The 13,909-nt window shown below is 43.9% G+C and overlaps 1 protein-coding gene across 2 annotated transcripts in view; it reads right to left on the bottom strand.

Annotated features, from left to right (window-relative positions):
- Window positions 1-3,952: 3,952 nt before the first annotated feature.
- The window catches only part of UBTD2 (ubiquitin domain containing 2), a 42,300-nt gene continuing 32,343 nt past the window's right edge, over window positions 3,953-13,909 (bottom strand). For both annotated transcript variants that reach the window (XM_014891190.2, XM_088173502.1), the window contains one exon: window positions 3,953-9,804. In XM_014891190.2, coding sequence (XP_014746676.2) covers window positions 9,407-9,804 — 398 coding nt within the window. In that variant the 3' untranslated portion in view covers window positions 3,953-9,406. The remainder of the gene's footprint in view (window positions 9,805-13,909) is intronic.

Below are 13,909 nucleotides of genomic sequence, written 5' to 3'. Positions count from 1 at the left end.
CTGTCCAGGATCAACATTGGGGTGTCCCTGTACAGGATTAACTTTGGGGTGTCCCTGTCCAGGATCAGAATTGGGGTGTCCTGGCCCAGGATCAGAATTGGGGTGTCCTGGCCCAGGATTAACTTTGGGGTGTCCCTGTAAAGAATTAACTTTGGGGTGTCCCTGTCCTGGATCAGAATTGGGGTGTCCCTGTCTAGGATCAGCACTGGGGTGTCCTTGTCCATGATCAATTCTGGGGTGTCCTGGTCCAGGATTATTAACATTGGGGTGTCCCTGTCCTGGATCAATTTTGGATTAACTAGGATTAACATTGGGGTGTCCAGGATCAGCTTTGGGGTGTCCCTGTACAGGATCAGAATTGGGGTGTCCCTGTACAGGATCAGAATTGGGGTGTCCTGGCCCAGGATTAACTTTGGGGTGTCCCTGTAAAGAATTAACTTTGGGGTGTCCCTGTCCTGGATCAGAATTGGGGTGTGCCTGTCCTGGATCAATTTTGGATTAACATTGGGGTGTCCAGGATCAGCTTTGGGGTGTCCCTGTCTAGGATCAATTTTGGGGTGTCCTGGTTCAGGATTAACATTGGGGTGTCCTTGTCCAGGATCAGCTTTGGGGTGTCCTTGTCCAGGATCAGAATTGGGGTGTCCCTGTCCTGGATTTATTCCCCCCTGGATTTTTTTCTCCCCCTGGATTTATTCACCCCCCTGGATTTACTCCTTCCTGGATTTATTCCCCCTGGATTAATTCACCTCTGGATTTTCCCCCCCTGGATTTTTTTCTCCCTGGATTTATTCCCCCCCTGGATTAATTCCCCCCCTGGATTTTTTCTCCCTGGATTTTTCCCCCCCTGGATTTATTCAACCCTGGATTAATTCCCCGCCTGGATTTATTCATCCCTGGATTTATTCTCCCTCTGGATTAATTCACTCTCTGGATTTATTCACCCCTGGATTTATTCACCCCTGGATTTTTTCTCCCCTGGATTAATTCACCTCTGGATTAATTCCCCCCTGGATTTATTCACTCCTGGATTTATTCATCCCTGGATTTATTCCCCCTCTGGATTAATTCACCCCCTGAATTAATTCACCTCTGGATTTATTCCCCCCCTGGATTTATTCCCCCCTGGATTTTTTCCCCCCTGGATTTATTCCCCCTCTCACCCAGCCCAAGACACCACAGAACCCCCTCCAAACACTCATTAAATTTCTAATTAAATTAGAAAATTCCAGCCTCCCCTGGCCTTTCCCAAACCTTTCTGAGTTGCTTGGAGCAATCTGGGATAGTGGAAAATGTCCCATGGCAAAAGTTTGAGCAATATTTTCTTTAAGGTCCTCTCCATCCTGTGGTTTTATTTCAAGGCTTTGCACCTTGAATTTTATCAATATCTATTAAAAAAAAGGGAATATGGGTTAATTAAAGACACTGTATTGTGCACACTCCCATATAAAAGGAAATTATGTATTTTTACATCTGGAAAGGGAAAATTTCCAGGAAAATCACACCCTTGTTTGTTTGTAACTCACACCCCAAATTCTGCACTGAAATCACCCGAATTTCCTGAATTTTGATTTTTAAAAATGGAAATATTTAGCTGTGGCCTACAAAGAATTATTCCTACTCCTCTGACACCTCTGGTAGTTAATCAAGACTTTAAAAAAGTGCTGACCTGAATGAAGACAAAGTGTCAGGGAATGTAATTACAGGACAATTATCCAGATCCATTATTTTTGTTCAGCCAGGAGCTGATCCCCAGAGCCAGGCCCTGCCTTCCCCACGGATTTCACACCTTGTCTGCAAGATAAAACATTGTCCCAAATTCACATTAAAATGGGTCCCTTAAGGGTATCAGAGGTAATGGAGAAATGGGAGAATTCCAGCTCCCAGGTAAAAAAAAAAAAAAGAGGAAAAAACCCCCAACATTGAGTGTATTTCTTAAGGTGTGGCACAGCCAGGATTATTTTTATTTTTTAAAAGGGGGAAAAAAAAAAGTTCGATTATTTTTTTGTTTTGTTATAAATACAGGAAATTTTGCCCAGCGTTTCCATTGGAAATTCAGGGTGGTTTGGGCTCAGCAGTAAAAAATCTTCCCTAGGATAAGAAATAATTGAAATTATTTAGCCTGGAGATAACCTGTGAGGTGTTAATATAAAATCCCACAAAGCAGTTTGGAAGTTACCTGGTGTTCAAAGCAGGATAAAAATTGGAATTCTGGAATTCTTCCTTGACCAGGGAGGGGAACAATATTATAAAACCTATTTGACACAAATATTTTATTTTCAAAGTGTTCCTAAAAGTTAGAGGGGAAAGAAACAGCCCCATCCCTGGAACAAACCTGGGTGTTTCCTGGGAAATCCCAAATCCAGCAGCAGATCCCAAGAAACAGGAAAGTCAATCCCAAATTCATCCCAAGGAACAGGAAAGTCAATCCCAAATTGGGAATGGCAATCCTAAACCCATCCCAAGGAACAGCAATGTCAATCCCAAATTTATCCCAATAACAGGAATAGCAATCCCAAATTTATCCCAAGAACAGCAATGTCAATCCCAAATCCATCCCAAGGAACAGGAAAATCAATCCCAAATCTATCCCAAAGAACAGGAATGTCAATCCCAAATCCATCCCAAGAACAGCAATGTCAATCCTAAATCCATCCCAAGGAACAGGAATGGCAATCCCAAATTTATCCCAAGGAACAGGAATGTCAATCATAAATCCATCCTAAGGAACAGGAAAATCAATCCCAAACCCATCCCAAGGCACAGGAAAATCAATCCCAAATCTATCCCAAAGAACAGCAATGTCAATCCCAAATCCATCCCAAGAACAGGAATGTCAATCCCAAACCTAAGGAACAGCAATGTCAATCCCACAGCACAAAGGAACACACCCCAGGAGTTTTTTTTCCATAAAAATGAAAGTTTTTATTCAAGAAGTACAAATTTGATGGTACCAGCCATCTTTGAAAGCCATTCCCGAGGCAGAGAGGACACAGAGCGAGTCCCTGCTCAGAGCACACGGGGCCAAGGTGTCCCCAAGGTGTCCCCAAGGTGTCCCCAAGGTGTCCCCAAGGTGTCCTCAGGGTGTCCCCAGGTGCCACCAGCGCCGTCCTGGCCAGCATTGCTCAAATCCACCTCTTTTGAAACATTCCCTGGACTTGAGAGGCACAAATGGGGGTTTTTTAGCCAAGACCAGTTTGTTGTTTTCATAAAAGCCACCAGCTCCAATTTGTTTTGTTTTTCATTGCCTTAAATTGTCTCCAGCCTTTGGAGCAGATTTTTTTTCCTAATTGGGGGGGAGAAAAAAAAAAAGAAAAAAGAAAAAAAAAAGGGATGTGGGAATGAGCAGGTGCAGGATTTTCTGGAGCTCAAGATGAATCAAAGGTTTTTAAGGCAGGAGTCAGGGTTTGAAATTCTCTTTGCCCCATGGCTCTGACTGAGTGGTCTTCATGTGGAAAATGTAGAAACCCAGAGTTCCTCTGGACAAATTTTCCATGGAAAATCCAGCAGCCACGTTGGTTAAAAGTCTCCAAGTCCACTTTAAGAAACCTTTTGGTACAAATATTTCCTTTTTCCAGCTGCCTGCCTGGTGTAGGCTCAGTGAAATGTCTCCCTTGGGAAGGAGAATCCCAATTCCATCCCTTACACGAGGATCCACGTGGATGGAGAGGGGAGAGGCACCTGCAGGACACAGAAATCCCAAAGAATATTCCTGGGAAAGGAAATCCTGGAGCACATTCGTGTATCCAAACCATCACGGGGGGGGTTGGTGGCTGCACAGGGAGCAGGAGGACATTCAGCATTTGGGGAGGAAACACAAAAATGTGGGTGCTGGGAAATGCAAGTGCAGGGAATCTGCAAAGCAGCCACGACATCCAGGGGGGGTTGGAACAGGATTTGTTGTTTTCCAGGGAAGCTGCAGAGTGGACAAAGCTCATCTCCACAGCCAAGGCAGGTTTGTTTTGTTGTTTTTTTTTTTTAAAAACACTTTTCTCAAGCACCTCTAATCCCAGTCCAGAAGAGTCCAAGCTGTCCCAGAGCTTCCAGCCATAATCCAGGAGGGATTTGATTACAGGGAAGGGCAAAAAAACCCCAAAAAACGAAAAAAACCAAACCAAACAACCCAAACAAAAAAGCCCCTTTTTCTAACAGAGAATACTTTCATTTCAAAGTAACAGGATCTGAGCAGCACAGGGAAAAAGCCAAAAAAAAAAAAAAAGAAAAATTCCTTTTTTTTTTTTTTTTTTTTAATGTAAACATTCTCTGCATAAGGTGCAGGGTCTCAGATGTCTGTACAGGAATATGGAAAAGTTTGGAAAAGAGCTCCAGAGCCAAAAATTCAGCTGCCCCTTCCATTTCTGAAACATCACAGACATGGAGAAACGTTCAGCATTCACTTTGTCAACACCTACACAGCAAAAATGCTTCCAGAACTCCATGGCTAAAAAGCATCCCACCATTGTAACAAAGAGTATTTTTGTATTTTTAATACTTTCTAAAAAAAAAAAAAAAAAAATTAAAAAAAAATAAATTTTACATTATTTACTAGCAATGGATATATATGCAGAAGCACATCACACTACAGCAATATTTTATCAAGTTATCATTGACCTTCACCAAACATTATGCACAGTTGCTCCAAAGATTCCCTCTTTCCTCTCCTCCCCAAACTTTCTGTGGAAGGCAAAGAAAAGCTGGGGTTGGTTTGGTTGCTCCTGGGCTGAGGTTTTGGTTTTTTTTTTTTTTTTTTTTTTTTTTTTGGTGTTGTCACACCCCAAATTCAAGGTTTCTATTAAAAACCCAATTTACTACACCACCAACTCATCTTCCAAAACATTCCCCAGCTCCAGAAAAGCAAAGGCTTTCAGGAAATGCATCCCAAGCTGTGTTTTGTGGAGAGGACCCCCCCAAAAAAAAAAACCTGCATGGAGGCAGGCAGGGAATTTTGGGGGGCTCTGAAAGAGCAGCTGTCACTGGGGTGGGGGAGAAGACCCTGAGCACCTTCTGCAGTGCCCCAAATGGACCTGCAGCACACCTGGGGGGTTTTTTTGGGTTTTTTTTTTTTTTTGGGGGCTCCCTGGCCCTGGCAGGCTCAGGGTTTGTGCCTCTCTGCCCTTCAAGCTGTTCAGGAGTGTGACTTCAATCACGTCCTGACTTCTGGCTCGGGCAGAAGTGACAAGAAAGAGTAGAAAAGTCTGAGCTGTGTCAAACAGAGCTGTCACTGACAGGGTAAAAAAGGTTGGTTGTTTTTTTTTTTTTTTTTTGGTTGTTTTTTTTTTTTTTTTTCTCTCCTGGCATCAATTCCCAGCCAGAGCTGAGCAGGAATGGCACAGAGGGCTGAGAATTAAAAATTTAAAAAGCTCCAAATTGATTCCTCCTCATTTGTGTTGTGTGCGTTAAAATTCTGTTACATCCTTTATCCCCCAGGGGTATAAATTTATAAATCTCATTTATCCCCCGGGGTCTGAGGGTGAGGACAGCAGCCCAAGGGCCAAAACCCAGCCAGGACGTGCTGCCAGCACCCTCCTGCTGCAATCCAGGGCTTCCCCATCCTCTCCTGGGGGTCCCTGTCCTATCCTGGGGTTCTCCATCCTTTCCTGGGGTTCCCCATCCTATCCAGGGGTTCCCCATTCTCTCCTGGGATTCTTCATCCTATCCAGAGGTTCCCCATCCCCTCTTGGGACTCTCAATCCTTTCCAGGGGTTCCCCATCCCCTCCTGGGGTTCCCCCATCGTCTCCTGGGGTTTCCCCATCCTTTTCTGGGGTTCTCTATCCTATCCAGGGGTTCTCCATCCCCTCCTGGGTTCCCCATCCTTTCCTGAGGTTCCCCATCCTCTCCAGGGGTTTCCCCATTCTCTCCTGGGTTCTCCATCCTTTCCAGGGATTCTCCATCCCCTCCTGAGGTTCCCCATCCTTTCCTGGGATTCCCCATTTTCTGAAGGGGTTCTCCATCCTATCCAGGAGTTCCCCATCCCCTCTTGGGATTCTCCATCCTTTCCTGGTGTTACCCATCCTCTCTTGGGGTTCCCTATCCCTTCCAGGGATTCTCCATCCCCTCCTGAGGTTCCCCATCCTCTCTTGAGGTTCCCCATCGTCTCCTGGGGTTTCCCCAACCTTTCCAGGGATTCTCCATCCCCTCCTGGGGTTCCCCCATCCCTTCCTGGGGTTCCCCATCCTTTCCTGGGGTTCCCCCTCCTTTCCTGGGGTTCCCCATCCTCTCCTGGGGTTCTCCATCCCCTCCCAAGCAGACACCAACCCTCAAAGGAGAGTTCCTGATTAGTTCCACTTCAGCCATAAATAAATTTCAAATAAATTTCCCCCCCTCAGGGGACACCCCCAAAACTCACCCCACACTCCCAGCCTTCCCCCCTGCACTGGAATCTGCACCAAACCCCAACTTTTAGGGCAAACTCAATCATTTGAGACACAAATATTCTCTGTTATGTCACAATTTCCAGTTCTATGCCTGGCCCTGTCAGCCATGTGCCTTTACAGCTTGTTACTGATATTTTTAACAGGTATTTTGAAATTTAAAATTCTTTCCTAATAGGAATCTTGTAAAATTGTGTTTGTGCAGAGTGTGCTCAGTACTGCTGTCACTTTATACAGAGAGGGTCAAAGTCTTCACTGTCACCTCTAAAAGCATTTTACCATTGAATTCTTTCAGGTTTTGATATGTGATTAAAGAGGGGGAGGCTGTTAAAGAGAATTTTCATGAACAAAGTCTCTGTTCTACTCAGAACCCACTCACAACATGGCCTTCAGAGCATCACCTTTTCTCCCTGCCATAAAAGCAATTAAAATAAAGCTTGATCATGTGGGACAGTGTCAGAAAACTGAGCTCAGAGTGGGGAGAGGGAAAGGAGGAGCAATCCCAGCCCCTACATCTCCAAACCAGCACCTGGTGATAAATTGCCTGAATGAAAATAGATAAAAATAATTAAAAAAAAAAGAAAAAAAAAAAAGGATGCTACAAAAATTAAAAAAAGCAGTGTTTTAGTGTTCACAACTCCAGGTTTGCTCCTCCTTAACCCATCAGAATTTCCTCCCTTTCCAGGAGGGACTGCAGGGAAATGACACCATAAAGAGCATTTATCCAGAAATATAAATTATGCCTTGTAAGACAAGGGGTGTCTTCCTGGCATGAACCCATCCTTTGCCCAGAGAAAACCCAAGAGAGATTTTTGATTTGTTTATGTAGCAAATATTTCCCCTCTCCCCTGGAATGCAAAAGATTTTGCTGCAAAACACCTCAAGTACAGGGAATCAAATTTGCTTTTAAAAAAAAAAAAACCTCCACGATAGAAAACTTGTTCTAGGTTAGTGTTGATCAGCTCACTTTCACCTTTAAAAATAAAGGAATTAAAGAAGAGAACAGAAAAGCAAAGCAAGTCACTTTGGTGATTATGAGAACAGGGGAATTCATTTTCCTTCCTGCAGCTCTGCCACTGCATTTCAGGCATCCTGTACCAAGTGGGGCCAGTGGAGCTGTCAGAAACCCAAAGGTTTGGTACAAAATGAGGACCAAAAAGAAAAAAAAAAAGCTGTGGTTGGGAGTGGTGGGGTGGGAAATGCAAATAAAACGTGGCTCTGCTTCCCAACCCTCAATGAAATTTTGCTTCCTCCTGCTGGGATGTCCCTGCTCGTCCTGACTCTGCTGCAGGAACTCCCTCGGAGCTCCTGAGTGCCAGGAATTTGATTTCTATGGAATTAGTGAAGGAGCAGAAGTTTAAAATTGTCGAGGGAATCCCACAGTTTCACTTAATTCACAGAGGGAAGCCAGAAACCAGGGGGGGAAAAAAAAAAAAATCTGCAATTCCCATATTAAGAGCACATTTGACTTTGGAAGAAGTGATTTCAATGATGGCTTAAACCCCAAGGAAACAAAAACGCTGATTAAAAGAGGCAGGTGACACGGTGACCCAGAGCAGCTCCACCTGGGGGGACAAACGGGATCCCCCAGCCCCAAGAGGGTCTTTGAGACTAAAGAAGGATTTGTCATGTGCTGAAAGGGCCCCTGTTACATTCTGGACGGGGAGCCCACGGTCACCAGAGCACGCTGGTGACAGCAGTGACACCCCAAAAGCTGCCAGCTGTGTCCTCAGCATCCCCCGGGCCCTGTGCCCTGCAGGGAGCTGCAATCCAGCAAAGCTGGGAGCATTTCAGAGCCTCCTGAATGCAGGAATTCAGTCCCTGGCCCAGGGATGCTGTGGGACACAGCTCACCTGGGCTCACCTGGGCTCACCTGGGCTCACCTGGGATCCGAGGGACAGGAATTGAGCAGGGACAGCCCCAGGTGAGGCAGGAGCTGAGGCTGTCAGGGTTGGAGCAGTAAATTACAGTACAGAACACAGGAGACAGGGCTCAGTTATTGCCACAGGGCTCTCTGCCACCTTGGAATGTTCAACTGCTCACTGTGAGCATCACCAGGAGCTGGCACAGCAAAGCCCAGCCCAGTGCCAGGGCAGCCTGTGCCCACCAGAGCTGGCACAGCAAAGCCCAGCCCAGTGCCAGGGCAGCCTGTGCCCACCAGAGCTGGCACAGCAAAGCCCAGCTCAGTGCCAGGGCAGCCTGTGCCCACCAGAGCTGGCACAGCAAAGCCCAGCTCAGTGCCAGGGCTGCCTGTGCCCACCAGAGCTGGCACAGCAAAGCCCAGCCCAGTGCCAGGGCTGCCTGTGCCCACCAGAGCTGGCACAGCAAAGCCCAGCTCAGTGCCAGGGCTGTCTGTGCCCACCAGAGCTGGCACAGCAAAGCCCAGCTCAGTGCCAGGGCTGTCTGTGCCCATTAGAACTGACACAAAGCCCAGCCCAGCTCAGTGCCAGGGCTGCCTGTGCCCATCAGAACTGACACAAAGCCCAGCCCAGCTCAGTGCCAGGGCTGCCTGTGCCCACCAGAGCCTGGGCACACCCAGGGGCATCCCCTGAGCAGGCTCCTTGCTGCAGGAACTGTGCTGATATGGAACTGGAGACATGGATTCCTGTTGAAGTTGGTTTTTTAAATAGAAGTGCTCTCTGTTGCTGCAGCCTGACGGATCAGGACACCTCTGATGATTTCAGGATCATTCCACATCTGTATTAAGTGAACAATCTCTGCCCTCCCTCTTTTCCCTTCCCTTCCTTTGCCCTGTTCCTCTTGCTGTCGTGTTCAATAGGAGATCAGGCAAACCCCAGAGGCCAGGTCACATTTTGACGTTTTTTGGGGATTTTTTGCAGATCTCCATGGCAGACAGAGAATTCTTTTGCTGGTCATTTCTTGAAGCCCATCCACAGGAGCAGGACAACCCCAAAGAGAAGAAGAGAGGGCAGCAAAACCAAACCCCACAACAGAGACGCGGGAGAGCAAAACCAACAAAACGAGCGGAGAGAGAGGGGGGAGAAAAAAAAAAAAAAAAAAAAATTAAAAAAAAAAATCAATTTTCCACCGGGGTGGGATTTGCTAAAGGCTGGCTCACGATGACTTGCACCACGTAATCCTTAGGGATTTTCAACTCCTCCAGTTTCATTTTATCTGCCAAAGGTCTCCCAGAGAAGAACCAACGTTGGCTGGCCGGCTCCACTCCCTCCACGGCGTGCAGCCTCCGTTTCATGTGGTACACGGTGTCCATGCTGCGCACCTGCAGCTTCAGGTCCCTGCCCGTGGACAGGCGCAGGCGGAGCTGGCACTCGTGGCCGCAGTTGGGAGGGGGATCCGGGATATCCAGGCTCTCCAGGTCTCCCTTCTCCTCGATCATGTTGATGGGGGGAGCCAGGCAGTACACGGGCAGCTGGTAGCGGTTGCCGAGCTCGTCGTAACATTCGGTGAGAGAGCCTGGAGAGGGGAGAGGGAAAAACAAAATAAAAAAAAAAATAAAAGAGGGAGTCAGGGTGGGTGGGGGGAGAGTTCTGGAGTGTTTTGTGAGAGGGGGGGATTTCTGGAATAATTCGTGATCGAGGGGAATTCCTGGAGTATTTCACAATGAGGGGGAATTCCTGGCGCAATTCACACTGGAATGGTCACTCTGCAAAGTGGGAGAAATCAGTGGGAATTCCTGGCACAATTCACAATCAGTGGGAATTCCTGGAATATTTCACACTAGAATGGGAATTCCTGGCACATTTCACATTGATCACTCTCTGGAGAACTGGGGAAAAATCAGTGCGAATTCCTGGCGCATTTCACACTGGAATGGTCATTCTGCAAAGTGGGAGAAATCAGTGGGAATTCCTGGAATATTTCACAATGAGTGGGAATTCTTGGCACATTTCACATTGGAATGGTCATTCTGTAAAGTGGGAGAAATCAGTGGGAATTCCTGGAATATTTTGTGATCAGTGGGAATTCCTGGTACAATTCACACTGGAATGGTGACTCTGAGAACCAGGGGAAAATCAGTGGGAATTCCTGGAATATTTTGGGATCAGTGGGAATTCCTGGAATATTTCATAATCAGTGGGAATTCCTGGAATATTTTGGGATCAGTGGGAATTCCTGGAATATTTAATAATCAGTGGGAATTCCTGGCACATTTCACACTGATCACTCTGGAATGGTCACTCTGAGAACTGGGAAAAAATCAGTGGGAATTCCTGGAATATTTCACCCTGGAGTGCTCACTCGGATAAGTTTTGTCAAAATTCAGGCTTTAAAGGACCAAACAAAAATCATCAATGCCCCATCTTGTGCACAGAGAAACTTGGGGTTGAGAGAGAAGCATTCCCTAAAAGCCAAACATCCTCTCCAGATAAACTCCCAGAACATATAAAATCTATAAAAATATAGGAATGGATTTCTGTATAAATAAATAAACACATGCTGGTGTATAAAAAAATAAAAATGCCACTTGGACCAATCCCACCACGCTGACCCCGAGCTGTGAAAATGCAGGAGAGCTCCAGGAAAAGAAGATTTTTTTTTTCATTTTCTCCCAACACCCCCAAATTGCTGAGCTGGTTTTTATAAGGCAGGACAAACAAAACTCGGCCACCCAAACCTGCAGCTCCATCAGCACCACAGCAACAACACCCAGCAAGGATTTTTTTTATTTCCCTAAATTCCCTTTGGGATAATCTGGATTAACTCAGGAATTCTGCCAAGTGCTGAAGTATCAAATACAAGCTCTGAGTTTTTCACAGTGTGACTTCCTAAAATCGAGTTTTACTTTATAAAACAGATTTTAAGTGCTACACTAGAAAAGCAGCAGCGTTTTTCCTGTGCTGTTTTAAGAATTCCATTTAAGAGCAGGCTGAAAGCAGAGCCTGGGGAGCTGAGGAAGCTGCATCCCAAATCCCAGCAGGAATCCTCACTGTGCTTCAAGCCCCTCTCCCTGGTCTGAATTTACCTGCAGAAACAATTTTCCAAGTTTTGCCAAATTACCCATTCCTGTGGAGCTGGCAAGGTTTGAAGTGGAGCCAAATCCTTGAGTTACAGAATATTAAAAATCTTTTTTATTCTGTTCTGTACACAGCAGCCAAATGCTCCTTGTTAAAAATTTTTAATTTGGAGGTTTTTGTTCATGCTGTCACTGAGTTGTCTTAAACTTTGCTGTTTGATCAGCAAAATTACCACAATATAAAATAAAAACTCAGTGTAACAGTGTATAACAGCCAGGGTAACAGCAGCATCTTCTGCTGGAAATCTTTTGGATAGAAATCCTCTTTTATTAAAGATAATTTGTGTTTGTGAAAACACATAGAGGAAATCAATCAAAAGGCTTTTTGTTTTTTCTTTTCCTTTTTTTTTTAATTTTTCATTTTTTTAGGCTTTCTGTTTGTACAGGTAGCACCAAGGCATGAGATTTGTGAGAGAACAAAACAAGAAATGAAATGATATAATTACATCAACTCATTGCAGTGTTTGACCATTAATAAATTTCAGAGCAAACCAACTTTTATCAAAAGTTGGACCCAAACCCTTTTATCGTTTTTTTTGTCATTTACAGACCCAAGGCTGAAGTTCCCACACTTCAATTTTGTTTTTCACTCCTCATCTATTTGCTAAATGTCACAGGTCTAAATTCCAGACATAAAAACAAGTTTGCTGCTAAAAAAAAAAAAAAAAAAAGCCAAAATCCAAACCTCAACAGCCTTTCAATGTAGCTAAAGCAGCTAAAATTTCTTCAAAAGCCATTTCTCTTAGAAAGAATGCATCAGCTCAAAGAGTTCATTTTAAATAAAATGGGGGGAGCTTGCTGAGGAATTTCTTCATCATTTTTTTTGGTTGCCCAGCTGAACTAACATGGAGGTCAAAGCTGATGCTACAAACACTGAATTCTTTAATCATCACCAGATAATCAATATTAAACCAAATCCTCTCCAACAGCAGCTAAAAAAAAAAAAAAATAAATAAGAAAAGACACAGCAGGGGAAAGCTCACACCAATAAAATTCACAGTCCCATCCCAGAGTGAGAAATTGTTTATAACAAATTATTAATGGAAGACCAGGTTATTGCAAAGCTCACCAGTAATCCCAGTTTTCCATTCATCCTGCTGAAAATGTCCCTGTCCCAAATCCCCAAACATCCCAAATAAAAAAAAAACAATTCCAAGCATTGCTGTTTGAACTGAAAATCAAACTCAGGAATTCTCAACTTTGCTGTTCTAACTGAGAATCCCAGGAAATCAAACATCCCAATTAAAAAACTAAAAATTCCCAACTTTGCTGCTCTAACTGAAAATCCCATTTTTGATCCTGCCTGCAGGACACAGCAGCTTGGACCACATTTAGCTGGAAGGGGCACTAAAAGAATATCAAATTTTAATGAGAAAGTGAAAAACAAGAAAAAAAGACTTTTTTTTTAGGTTTTTTTTTTCTGTTTCTTAGGCAATCGGGGCTTCATTTCCCTTCCCTGCTCCCCTTTTCCATCCCCAAACCAAAATGAAAAAGGAAAATTTTGACTTTTCCCTGCTGGATCATCAAAAAAAAAAAAAAAAAAAACAAAACCAAAAAAACCAAACCTGGAAGGGGAAGATTTGGGGAGGAAAACAGCAGGAAGGAAGGGTGGGAGACAAAAAGATACAATACAAAAAAAATTAAAATAAAATAAAATAAAATAAAATAAAATAAAATAAAATAAAATAAAATAAAATAAAATAAAATAAAAAACAACAGCAGATGGGATTATTTTAATATTTCAGAACTAACACTGGCTTGGAGAATGAGGAATTCTGGAAGGAACTACAAGGCAAAGCTTCTTGTTGGTTGTTATCCAGGTAGGAGACAGCTTGAGAATTTCAGAGGGAAAAATAAGCAGATGTGATCATCAAGCACAAGGAAAGGGAACATTTTGAAATTAATTGCCTTGGCAGCCACAAAAACTTTGTTTTCTGAAGATTGTGAGGATGTTTCACTGGGTTTAAAAGGGAAAACATTAAAAAGGATTGGTTGAAATATTGCTCACACCCCATAGAAGATCAGAGTTTGGACTTTTTTTTTTTTTAATTTTCCTGCAGGACCAACAATTTAAGAGATGGCAGTGACAGCAAAATCAACTTTGGCTTTTTTGAGTTGTTAAGTCAAGCAAATGTTGCCACACTCACCTGAAAACACACAAAAAAAGTTTTCATGCATTTGAAATGGCATTTTTGGCATTTCTTTAAGTTCACACCATTCTCTTCAGGAAAAAAGCAGGAAAATTCTCATTTTCTGTTCATGAAATGCTTTCTACTTTTAAGTTTTAGAGCAATCTTGAGGAGCATTGCTCAGAAACACCCAAAACTTCAGAACTGAGCAGATTCCCATCTTTATTTTTTTGGTTTTTTTTCCCCTTCTCCCACACAGATTTGCTGCAATTAAGAGAAATTAAGACAACCCAACCCAAAATACAACATTGCAGTGAGACTCAGCGAATTTAAGGAGATTTAAGGATGTGTGTGGAACACATTTACCCAAGGAACAGCTGGTGCAGTTGTTTTTCTGACTGAAAAAAAAAAAATC

This window comes from Sturnus vulgaris, chromosome 15 (genome assembly GCF_052056855.1).
Source record: "Sturnus vulgaris isolate bStuVul1 chromosome 15, bStuVul1.hap1, whole genome shotgun sequence".
NCBI classification, from domain to species: domain Eukaryota; kingdom Metazoa; phylum Chordata; class Aves; order Passeriformes; family Sturnidae; genus Sturnus; species Sturnus vulgaris.
Note: the sequence above shows the minus strand (reverse complement) of the source record. Positions and strands in the feature narration are given on the sequence as shown.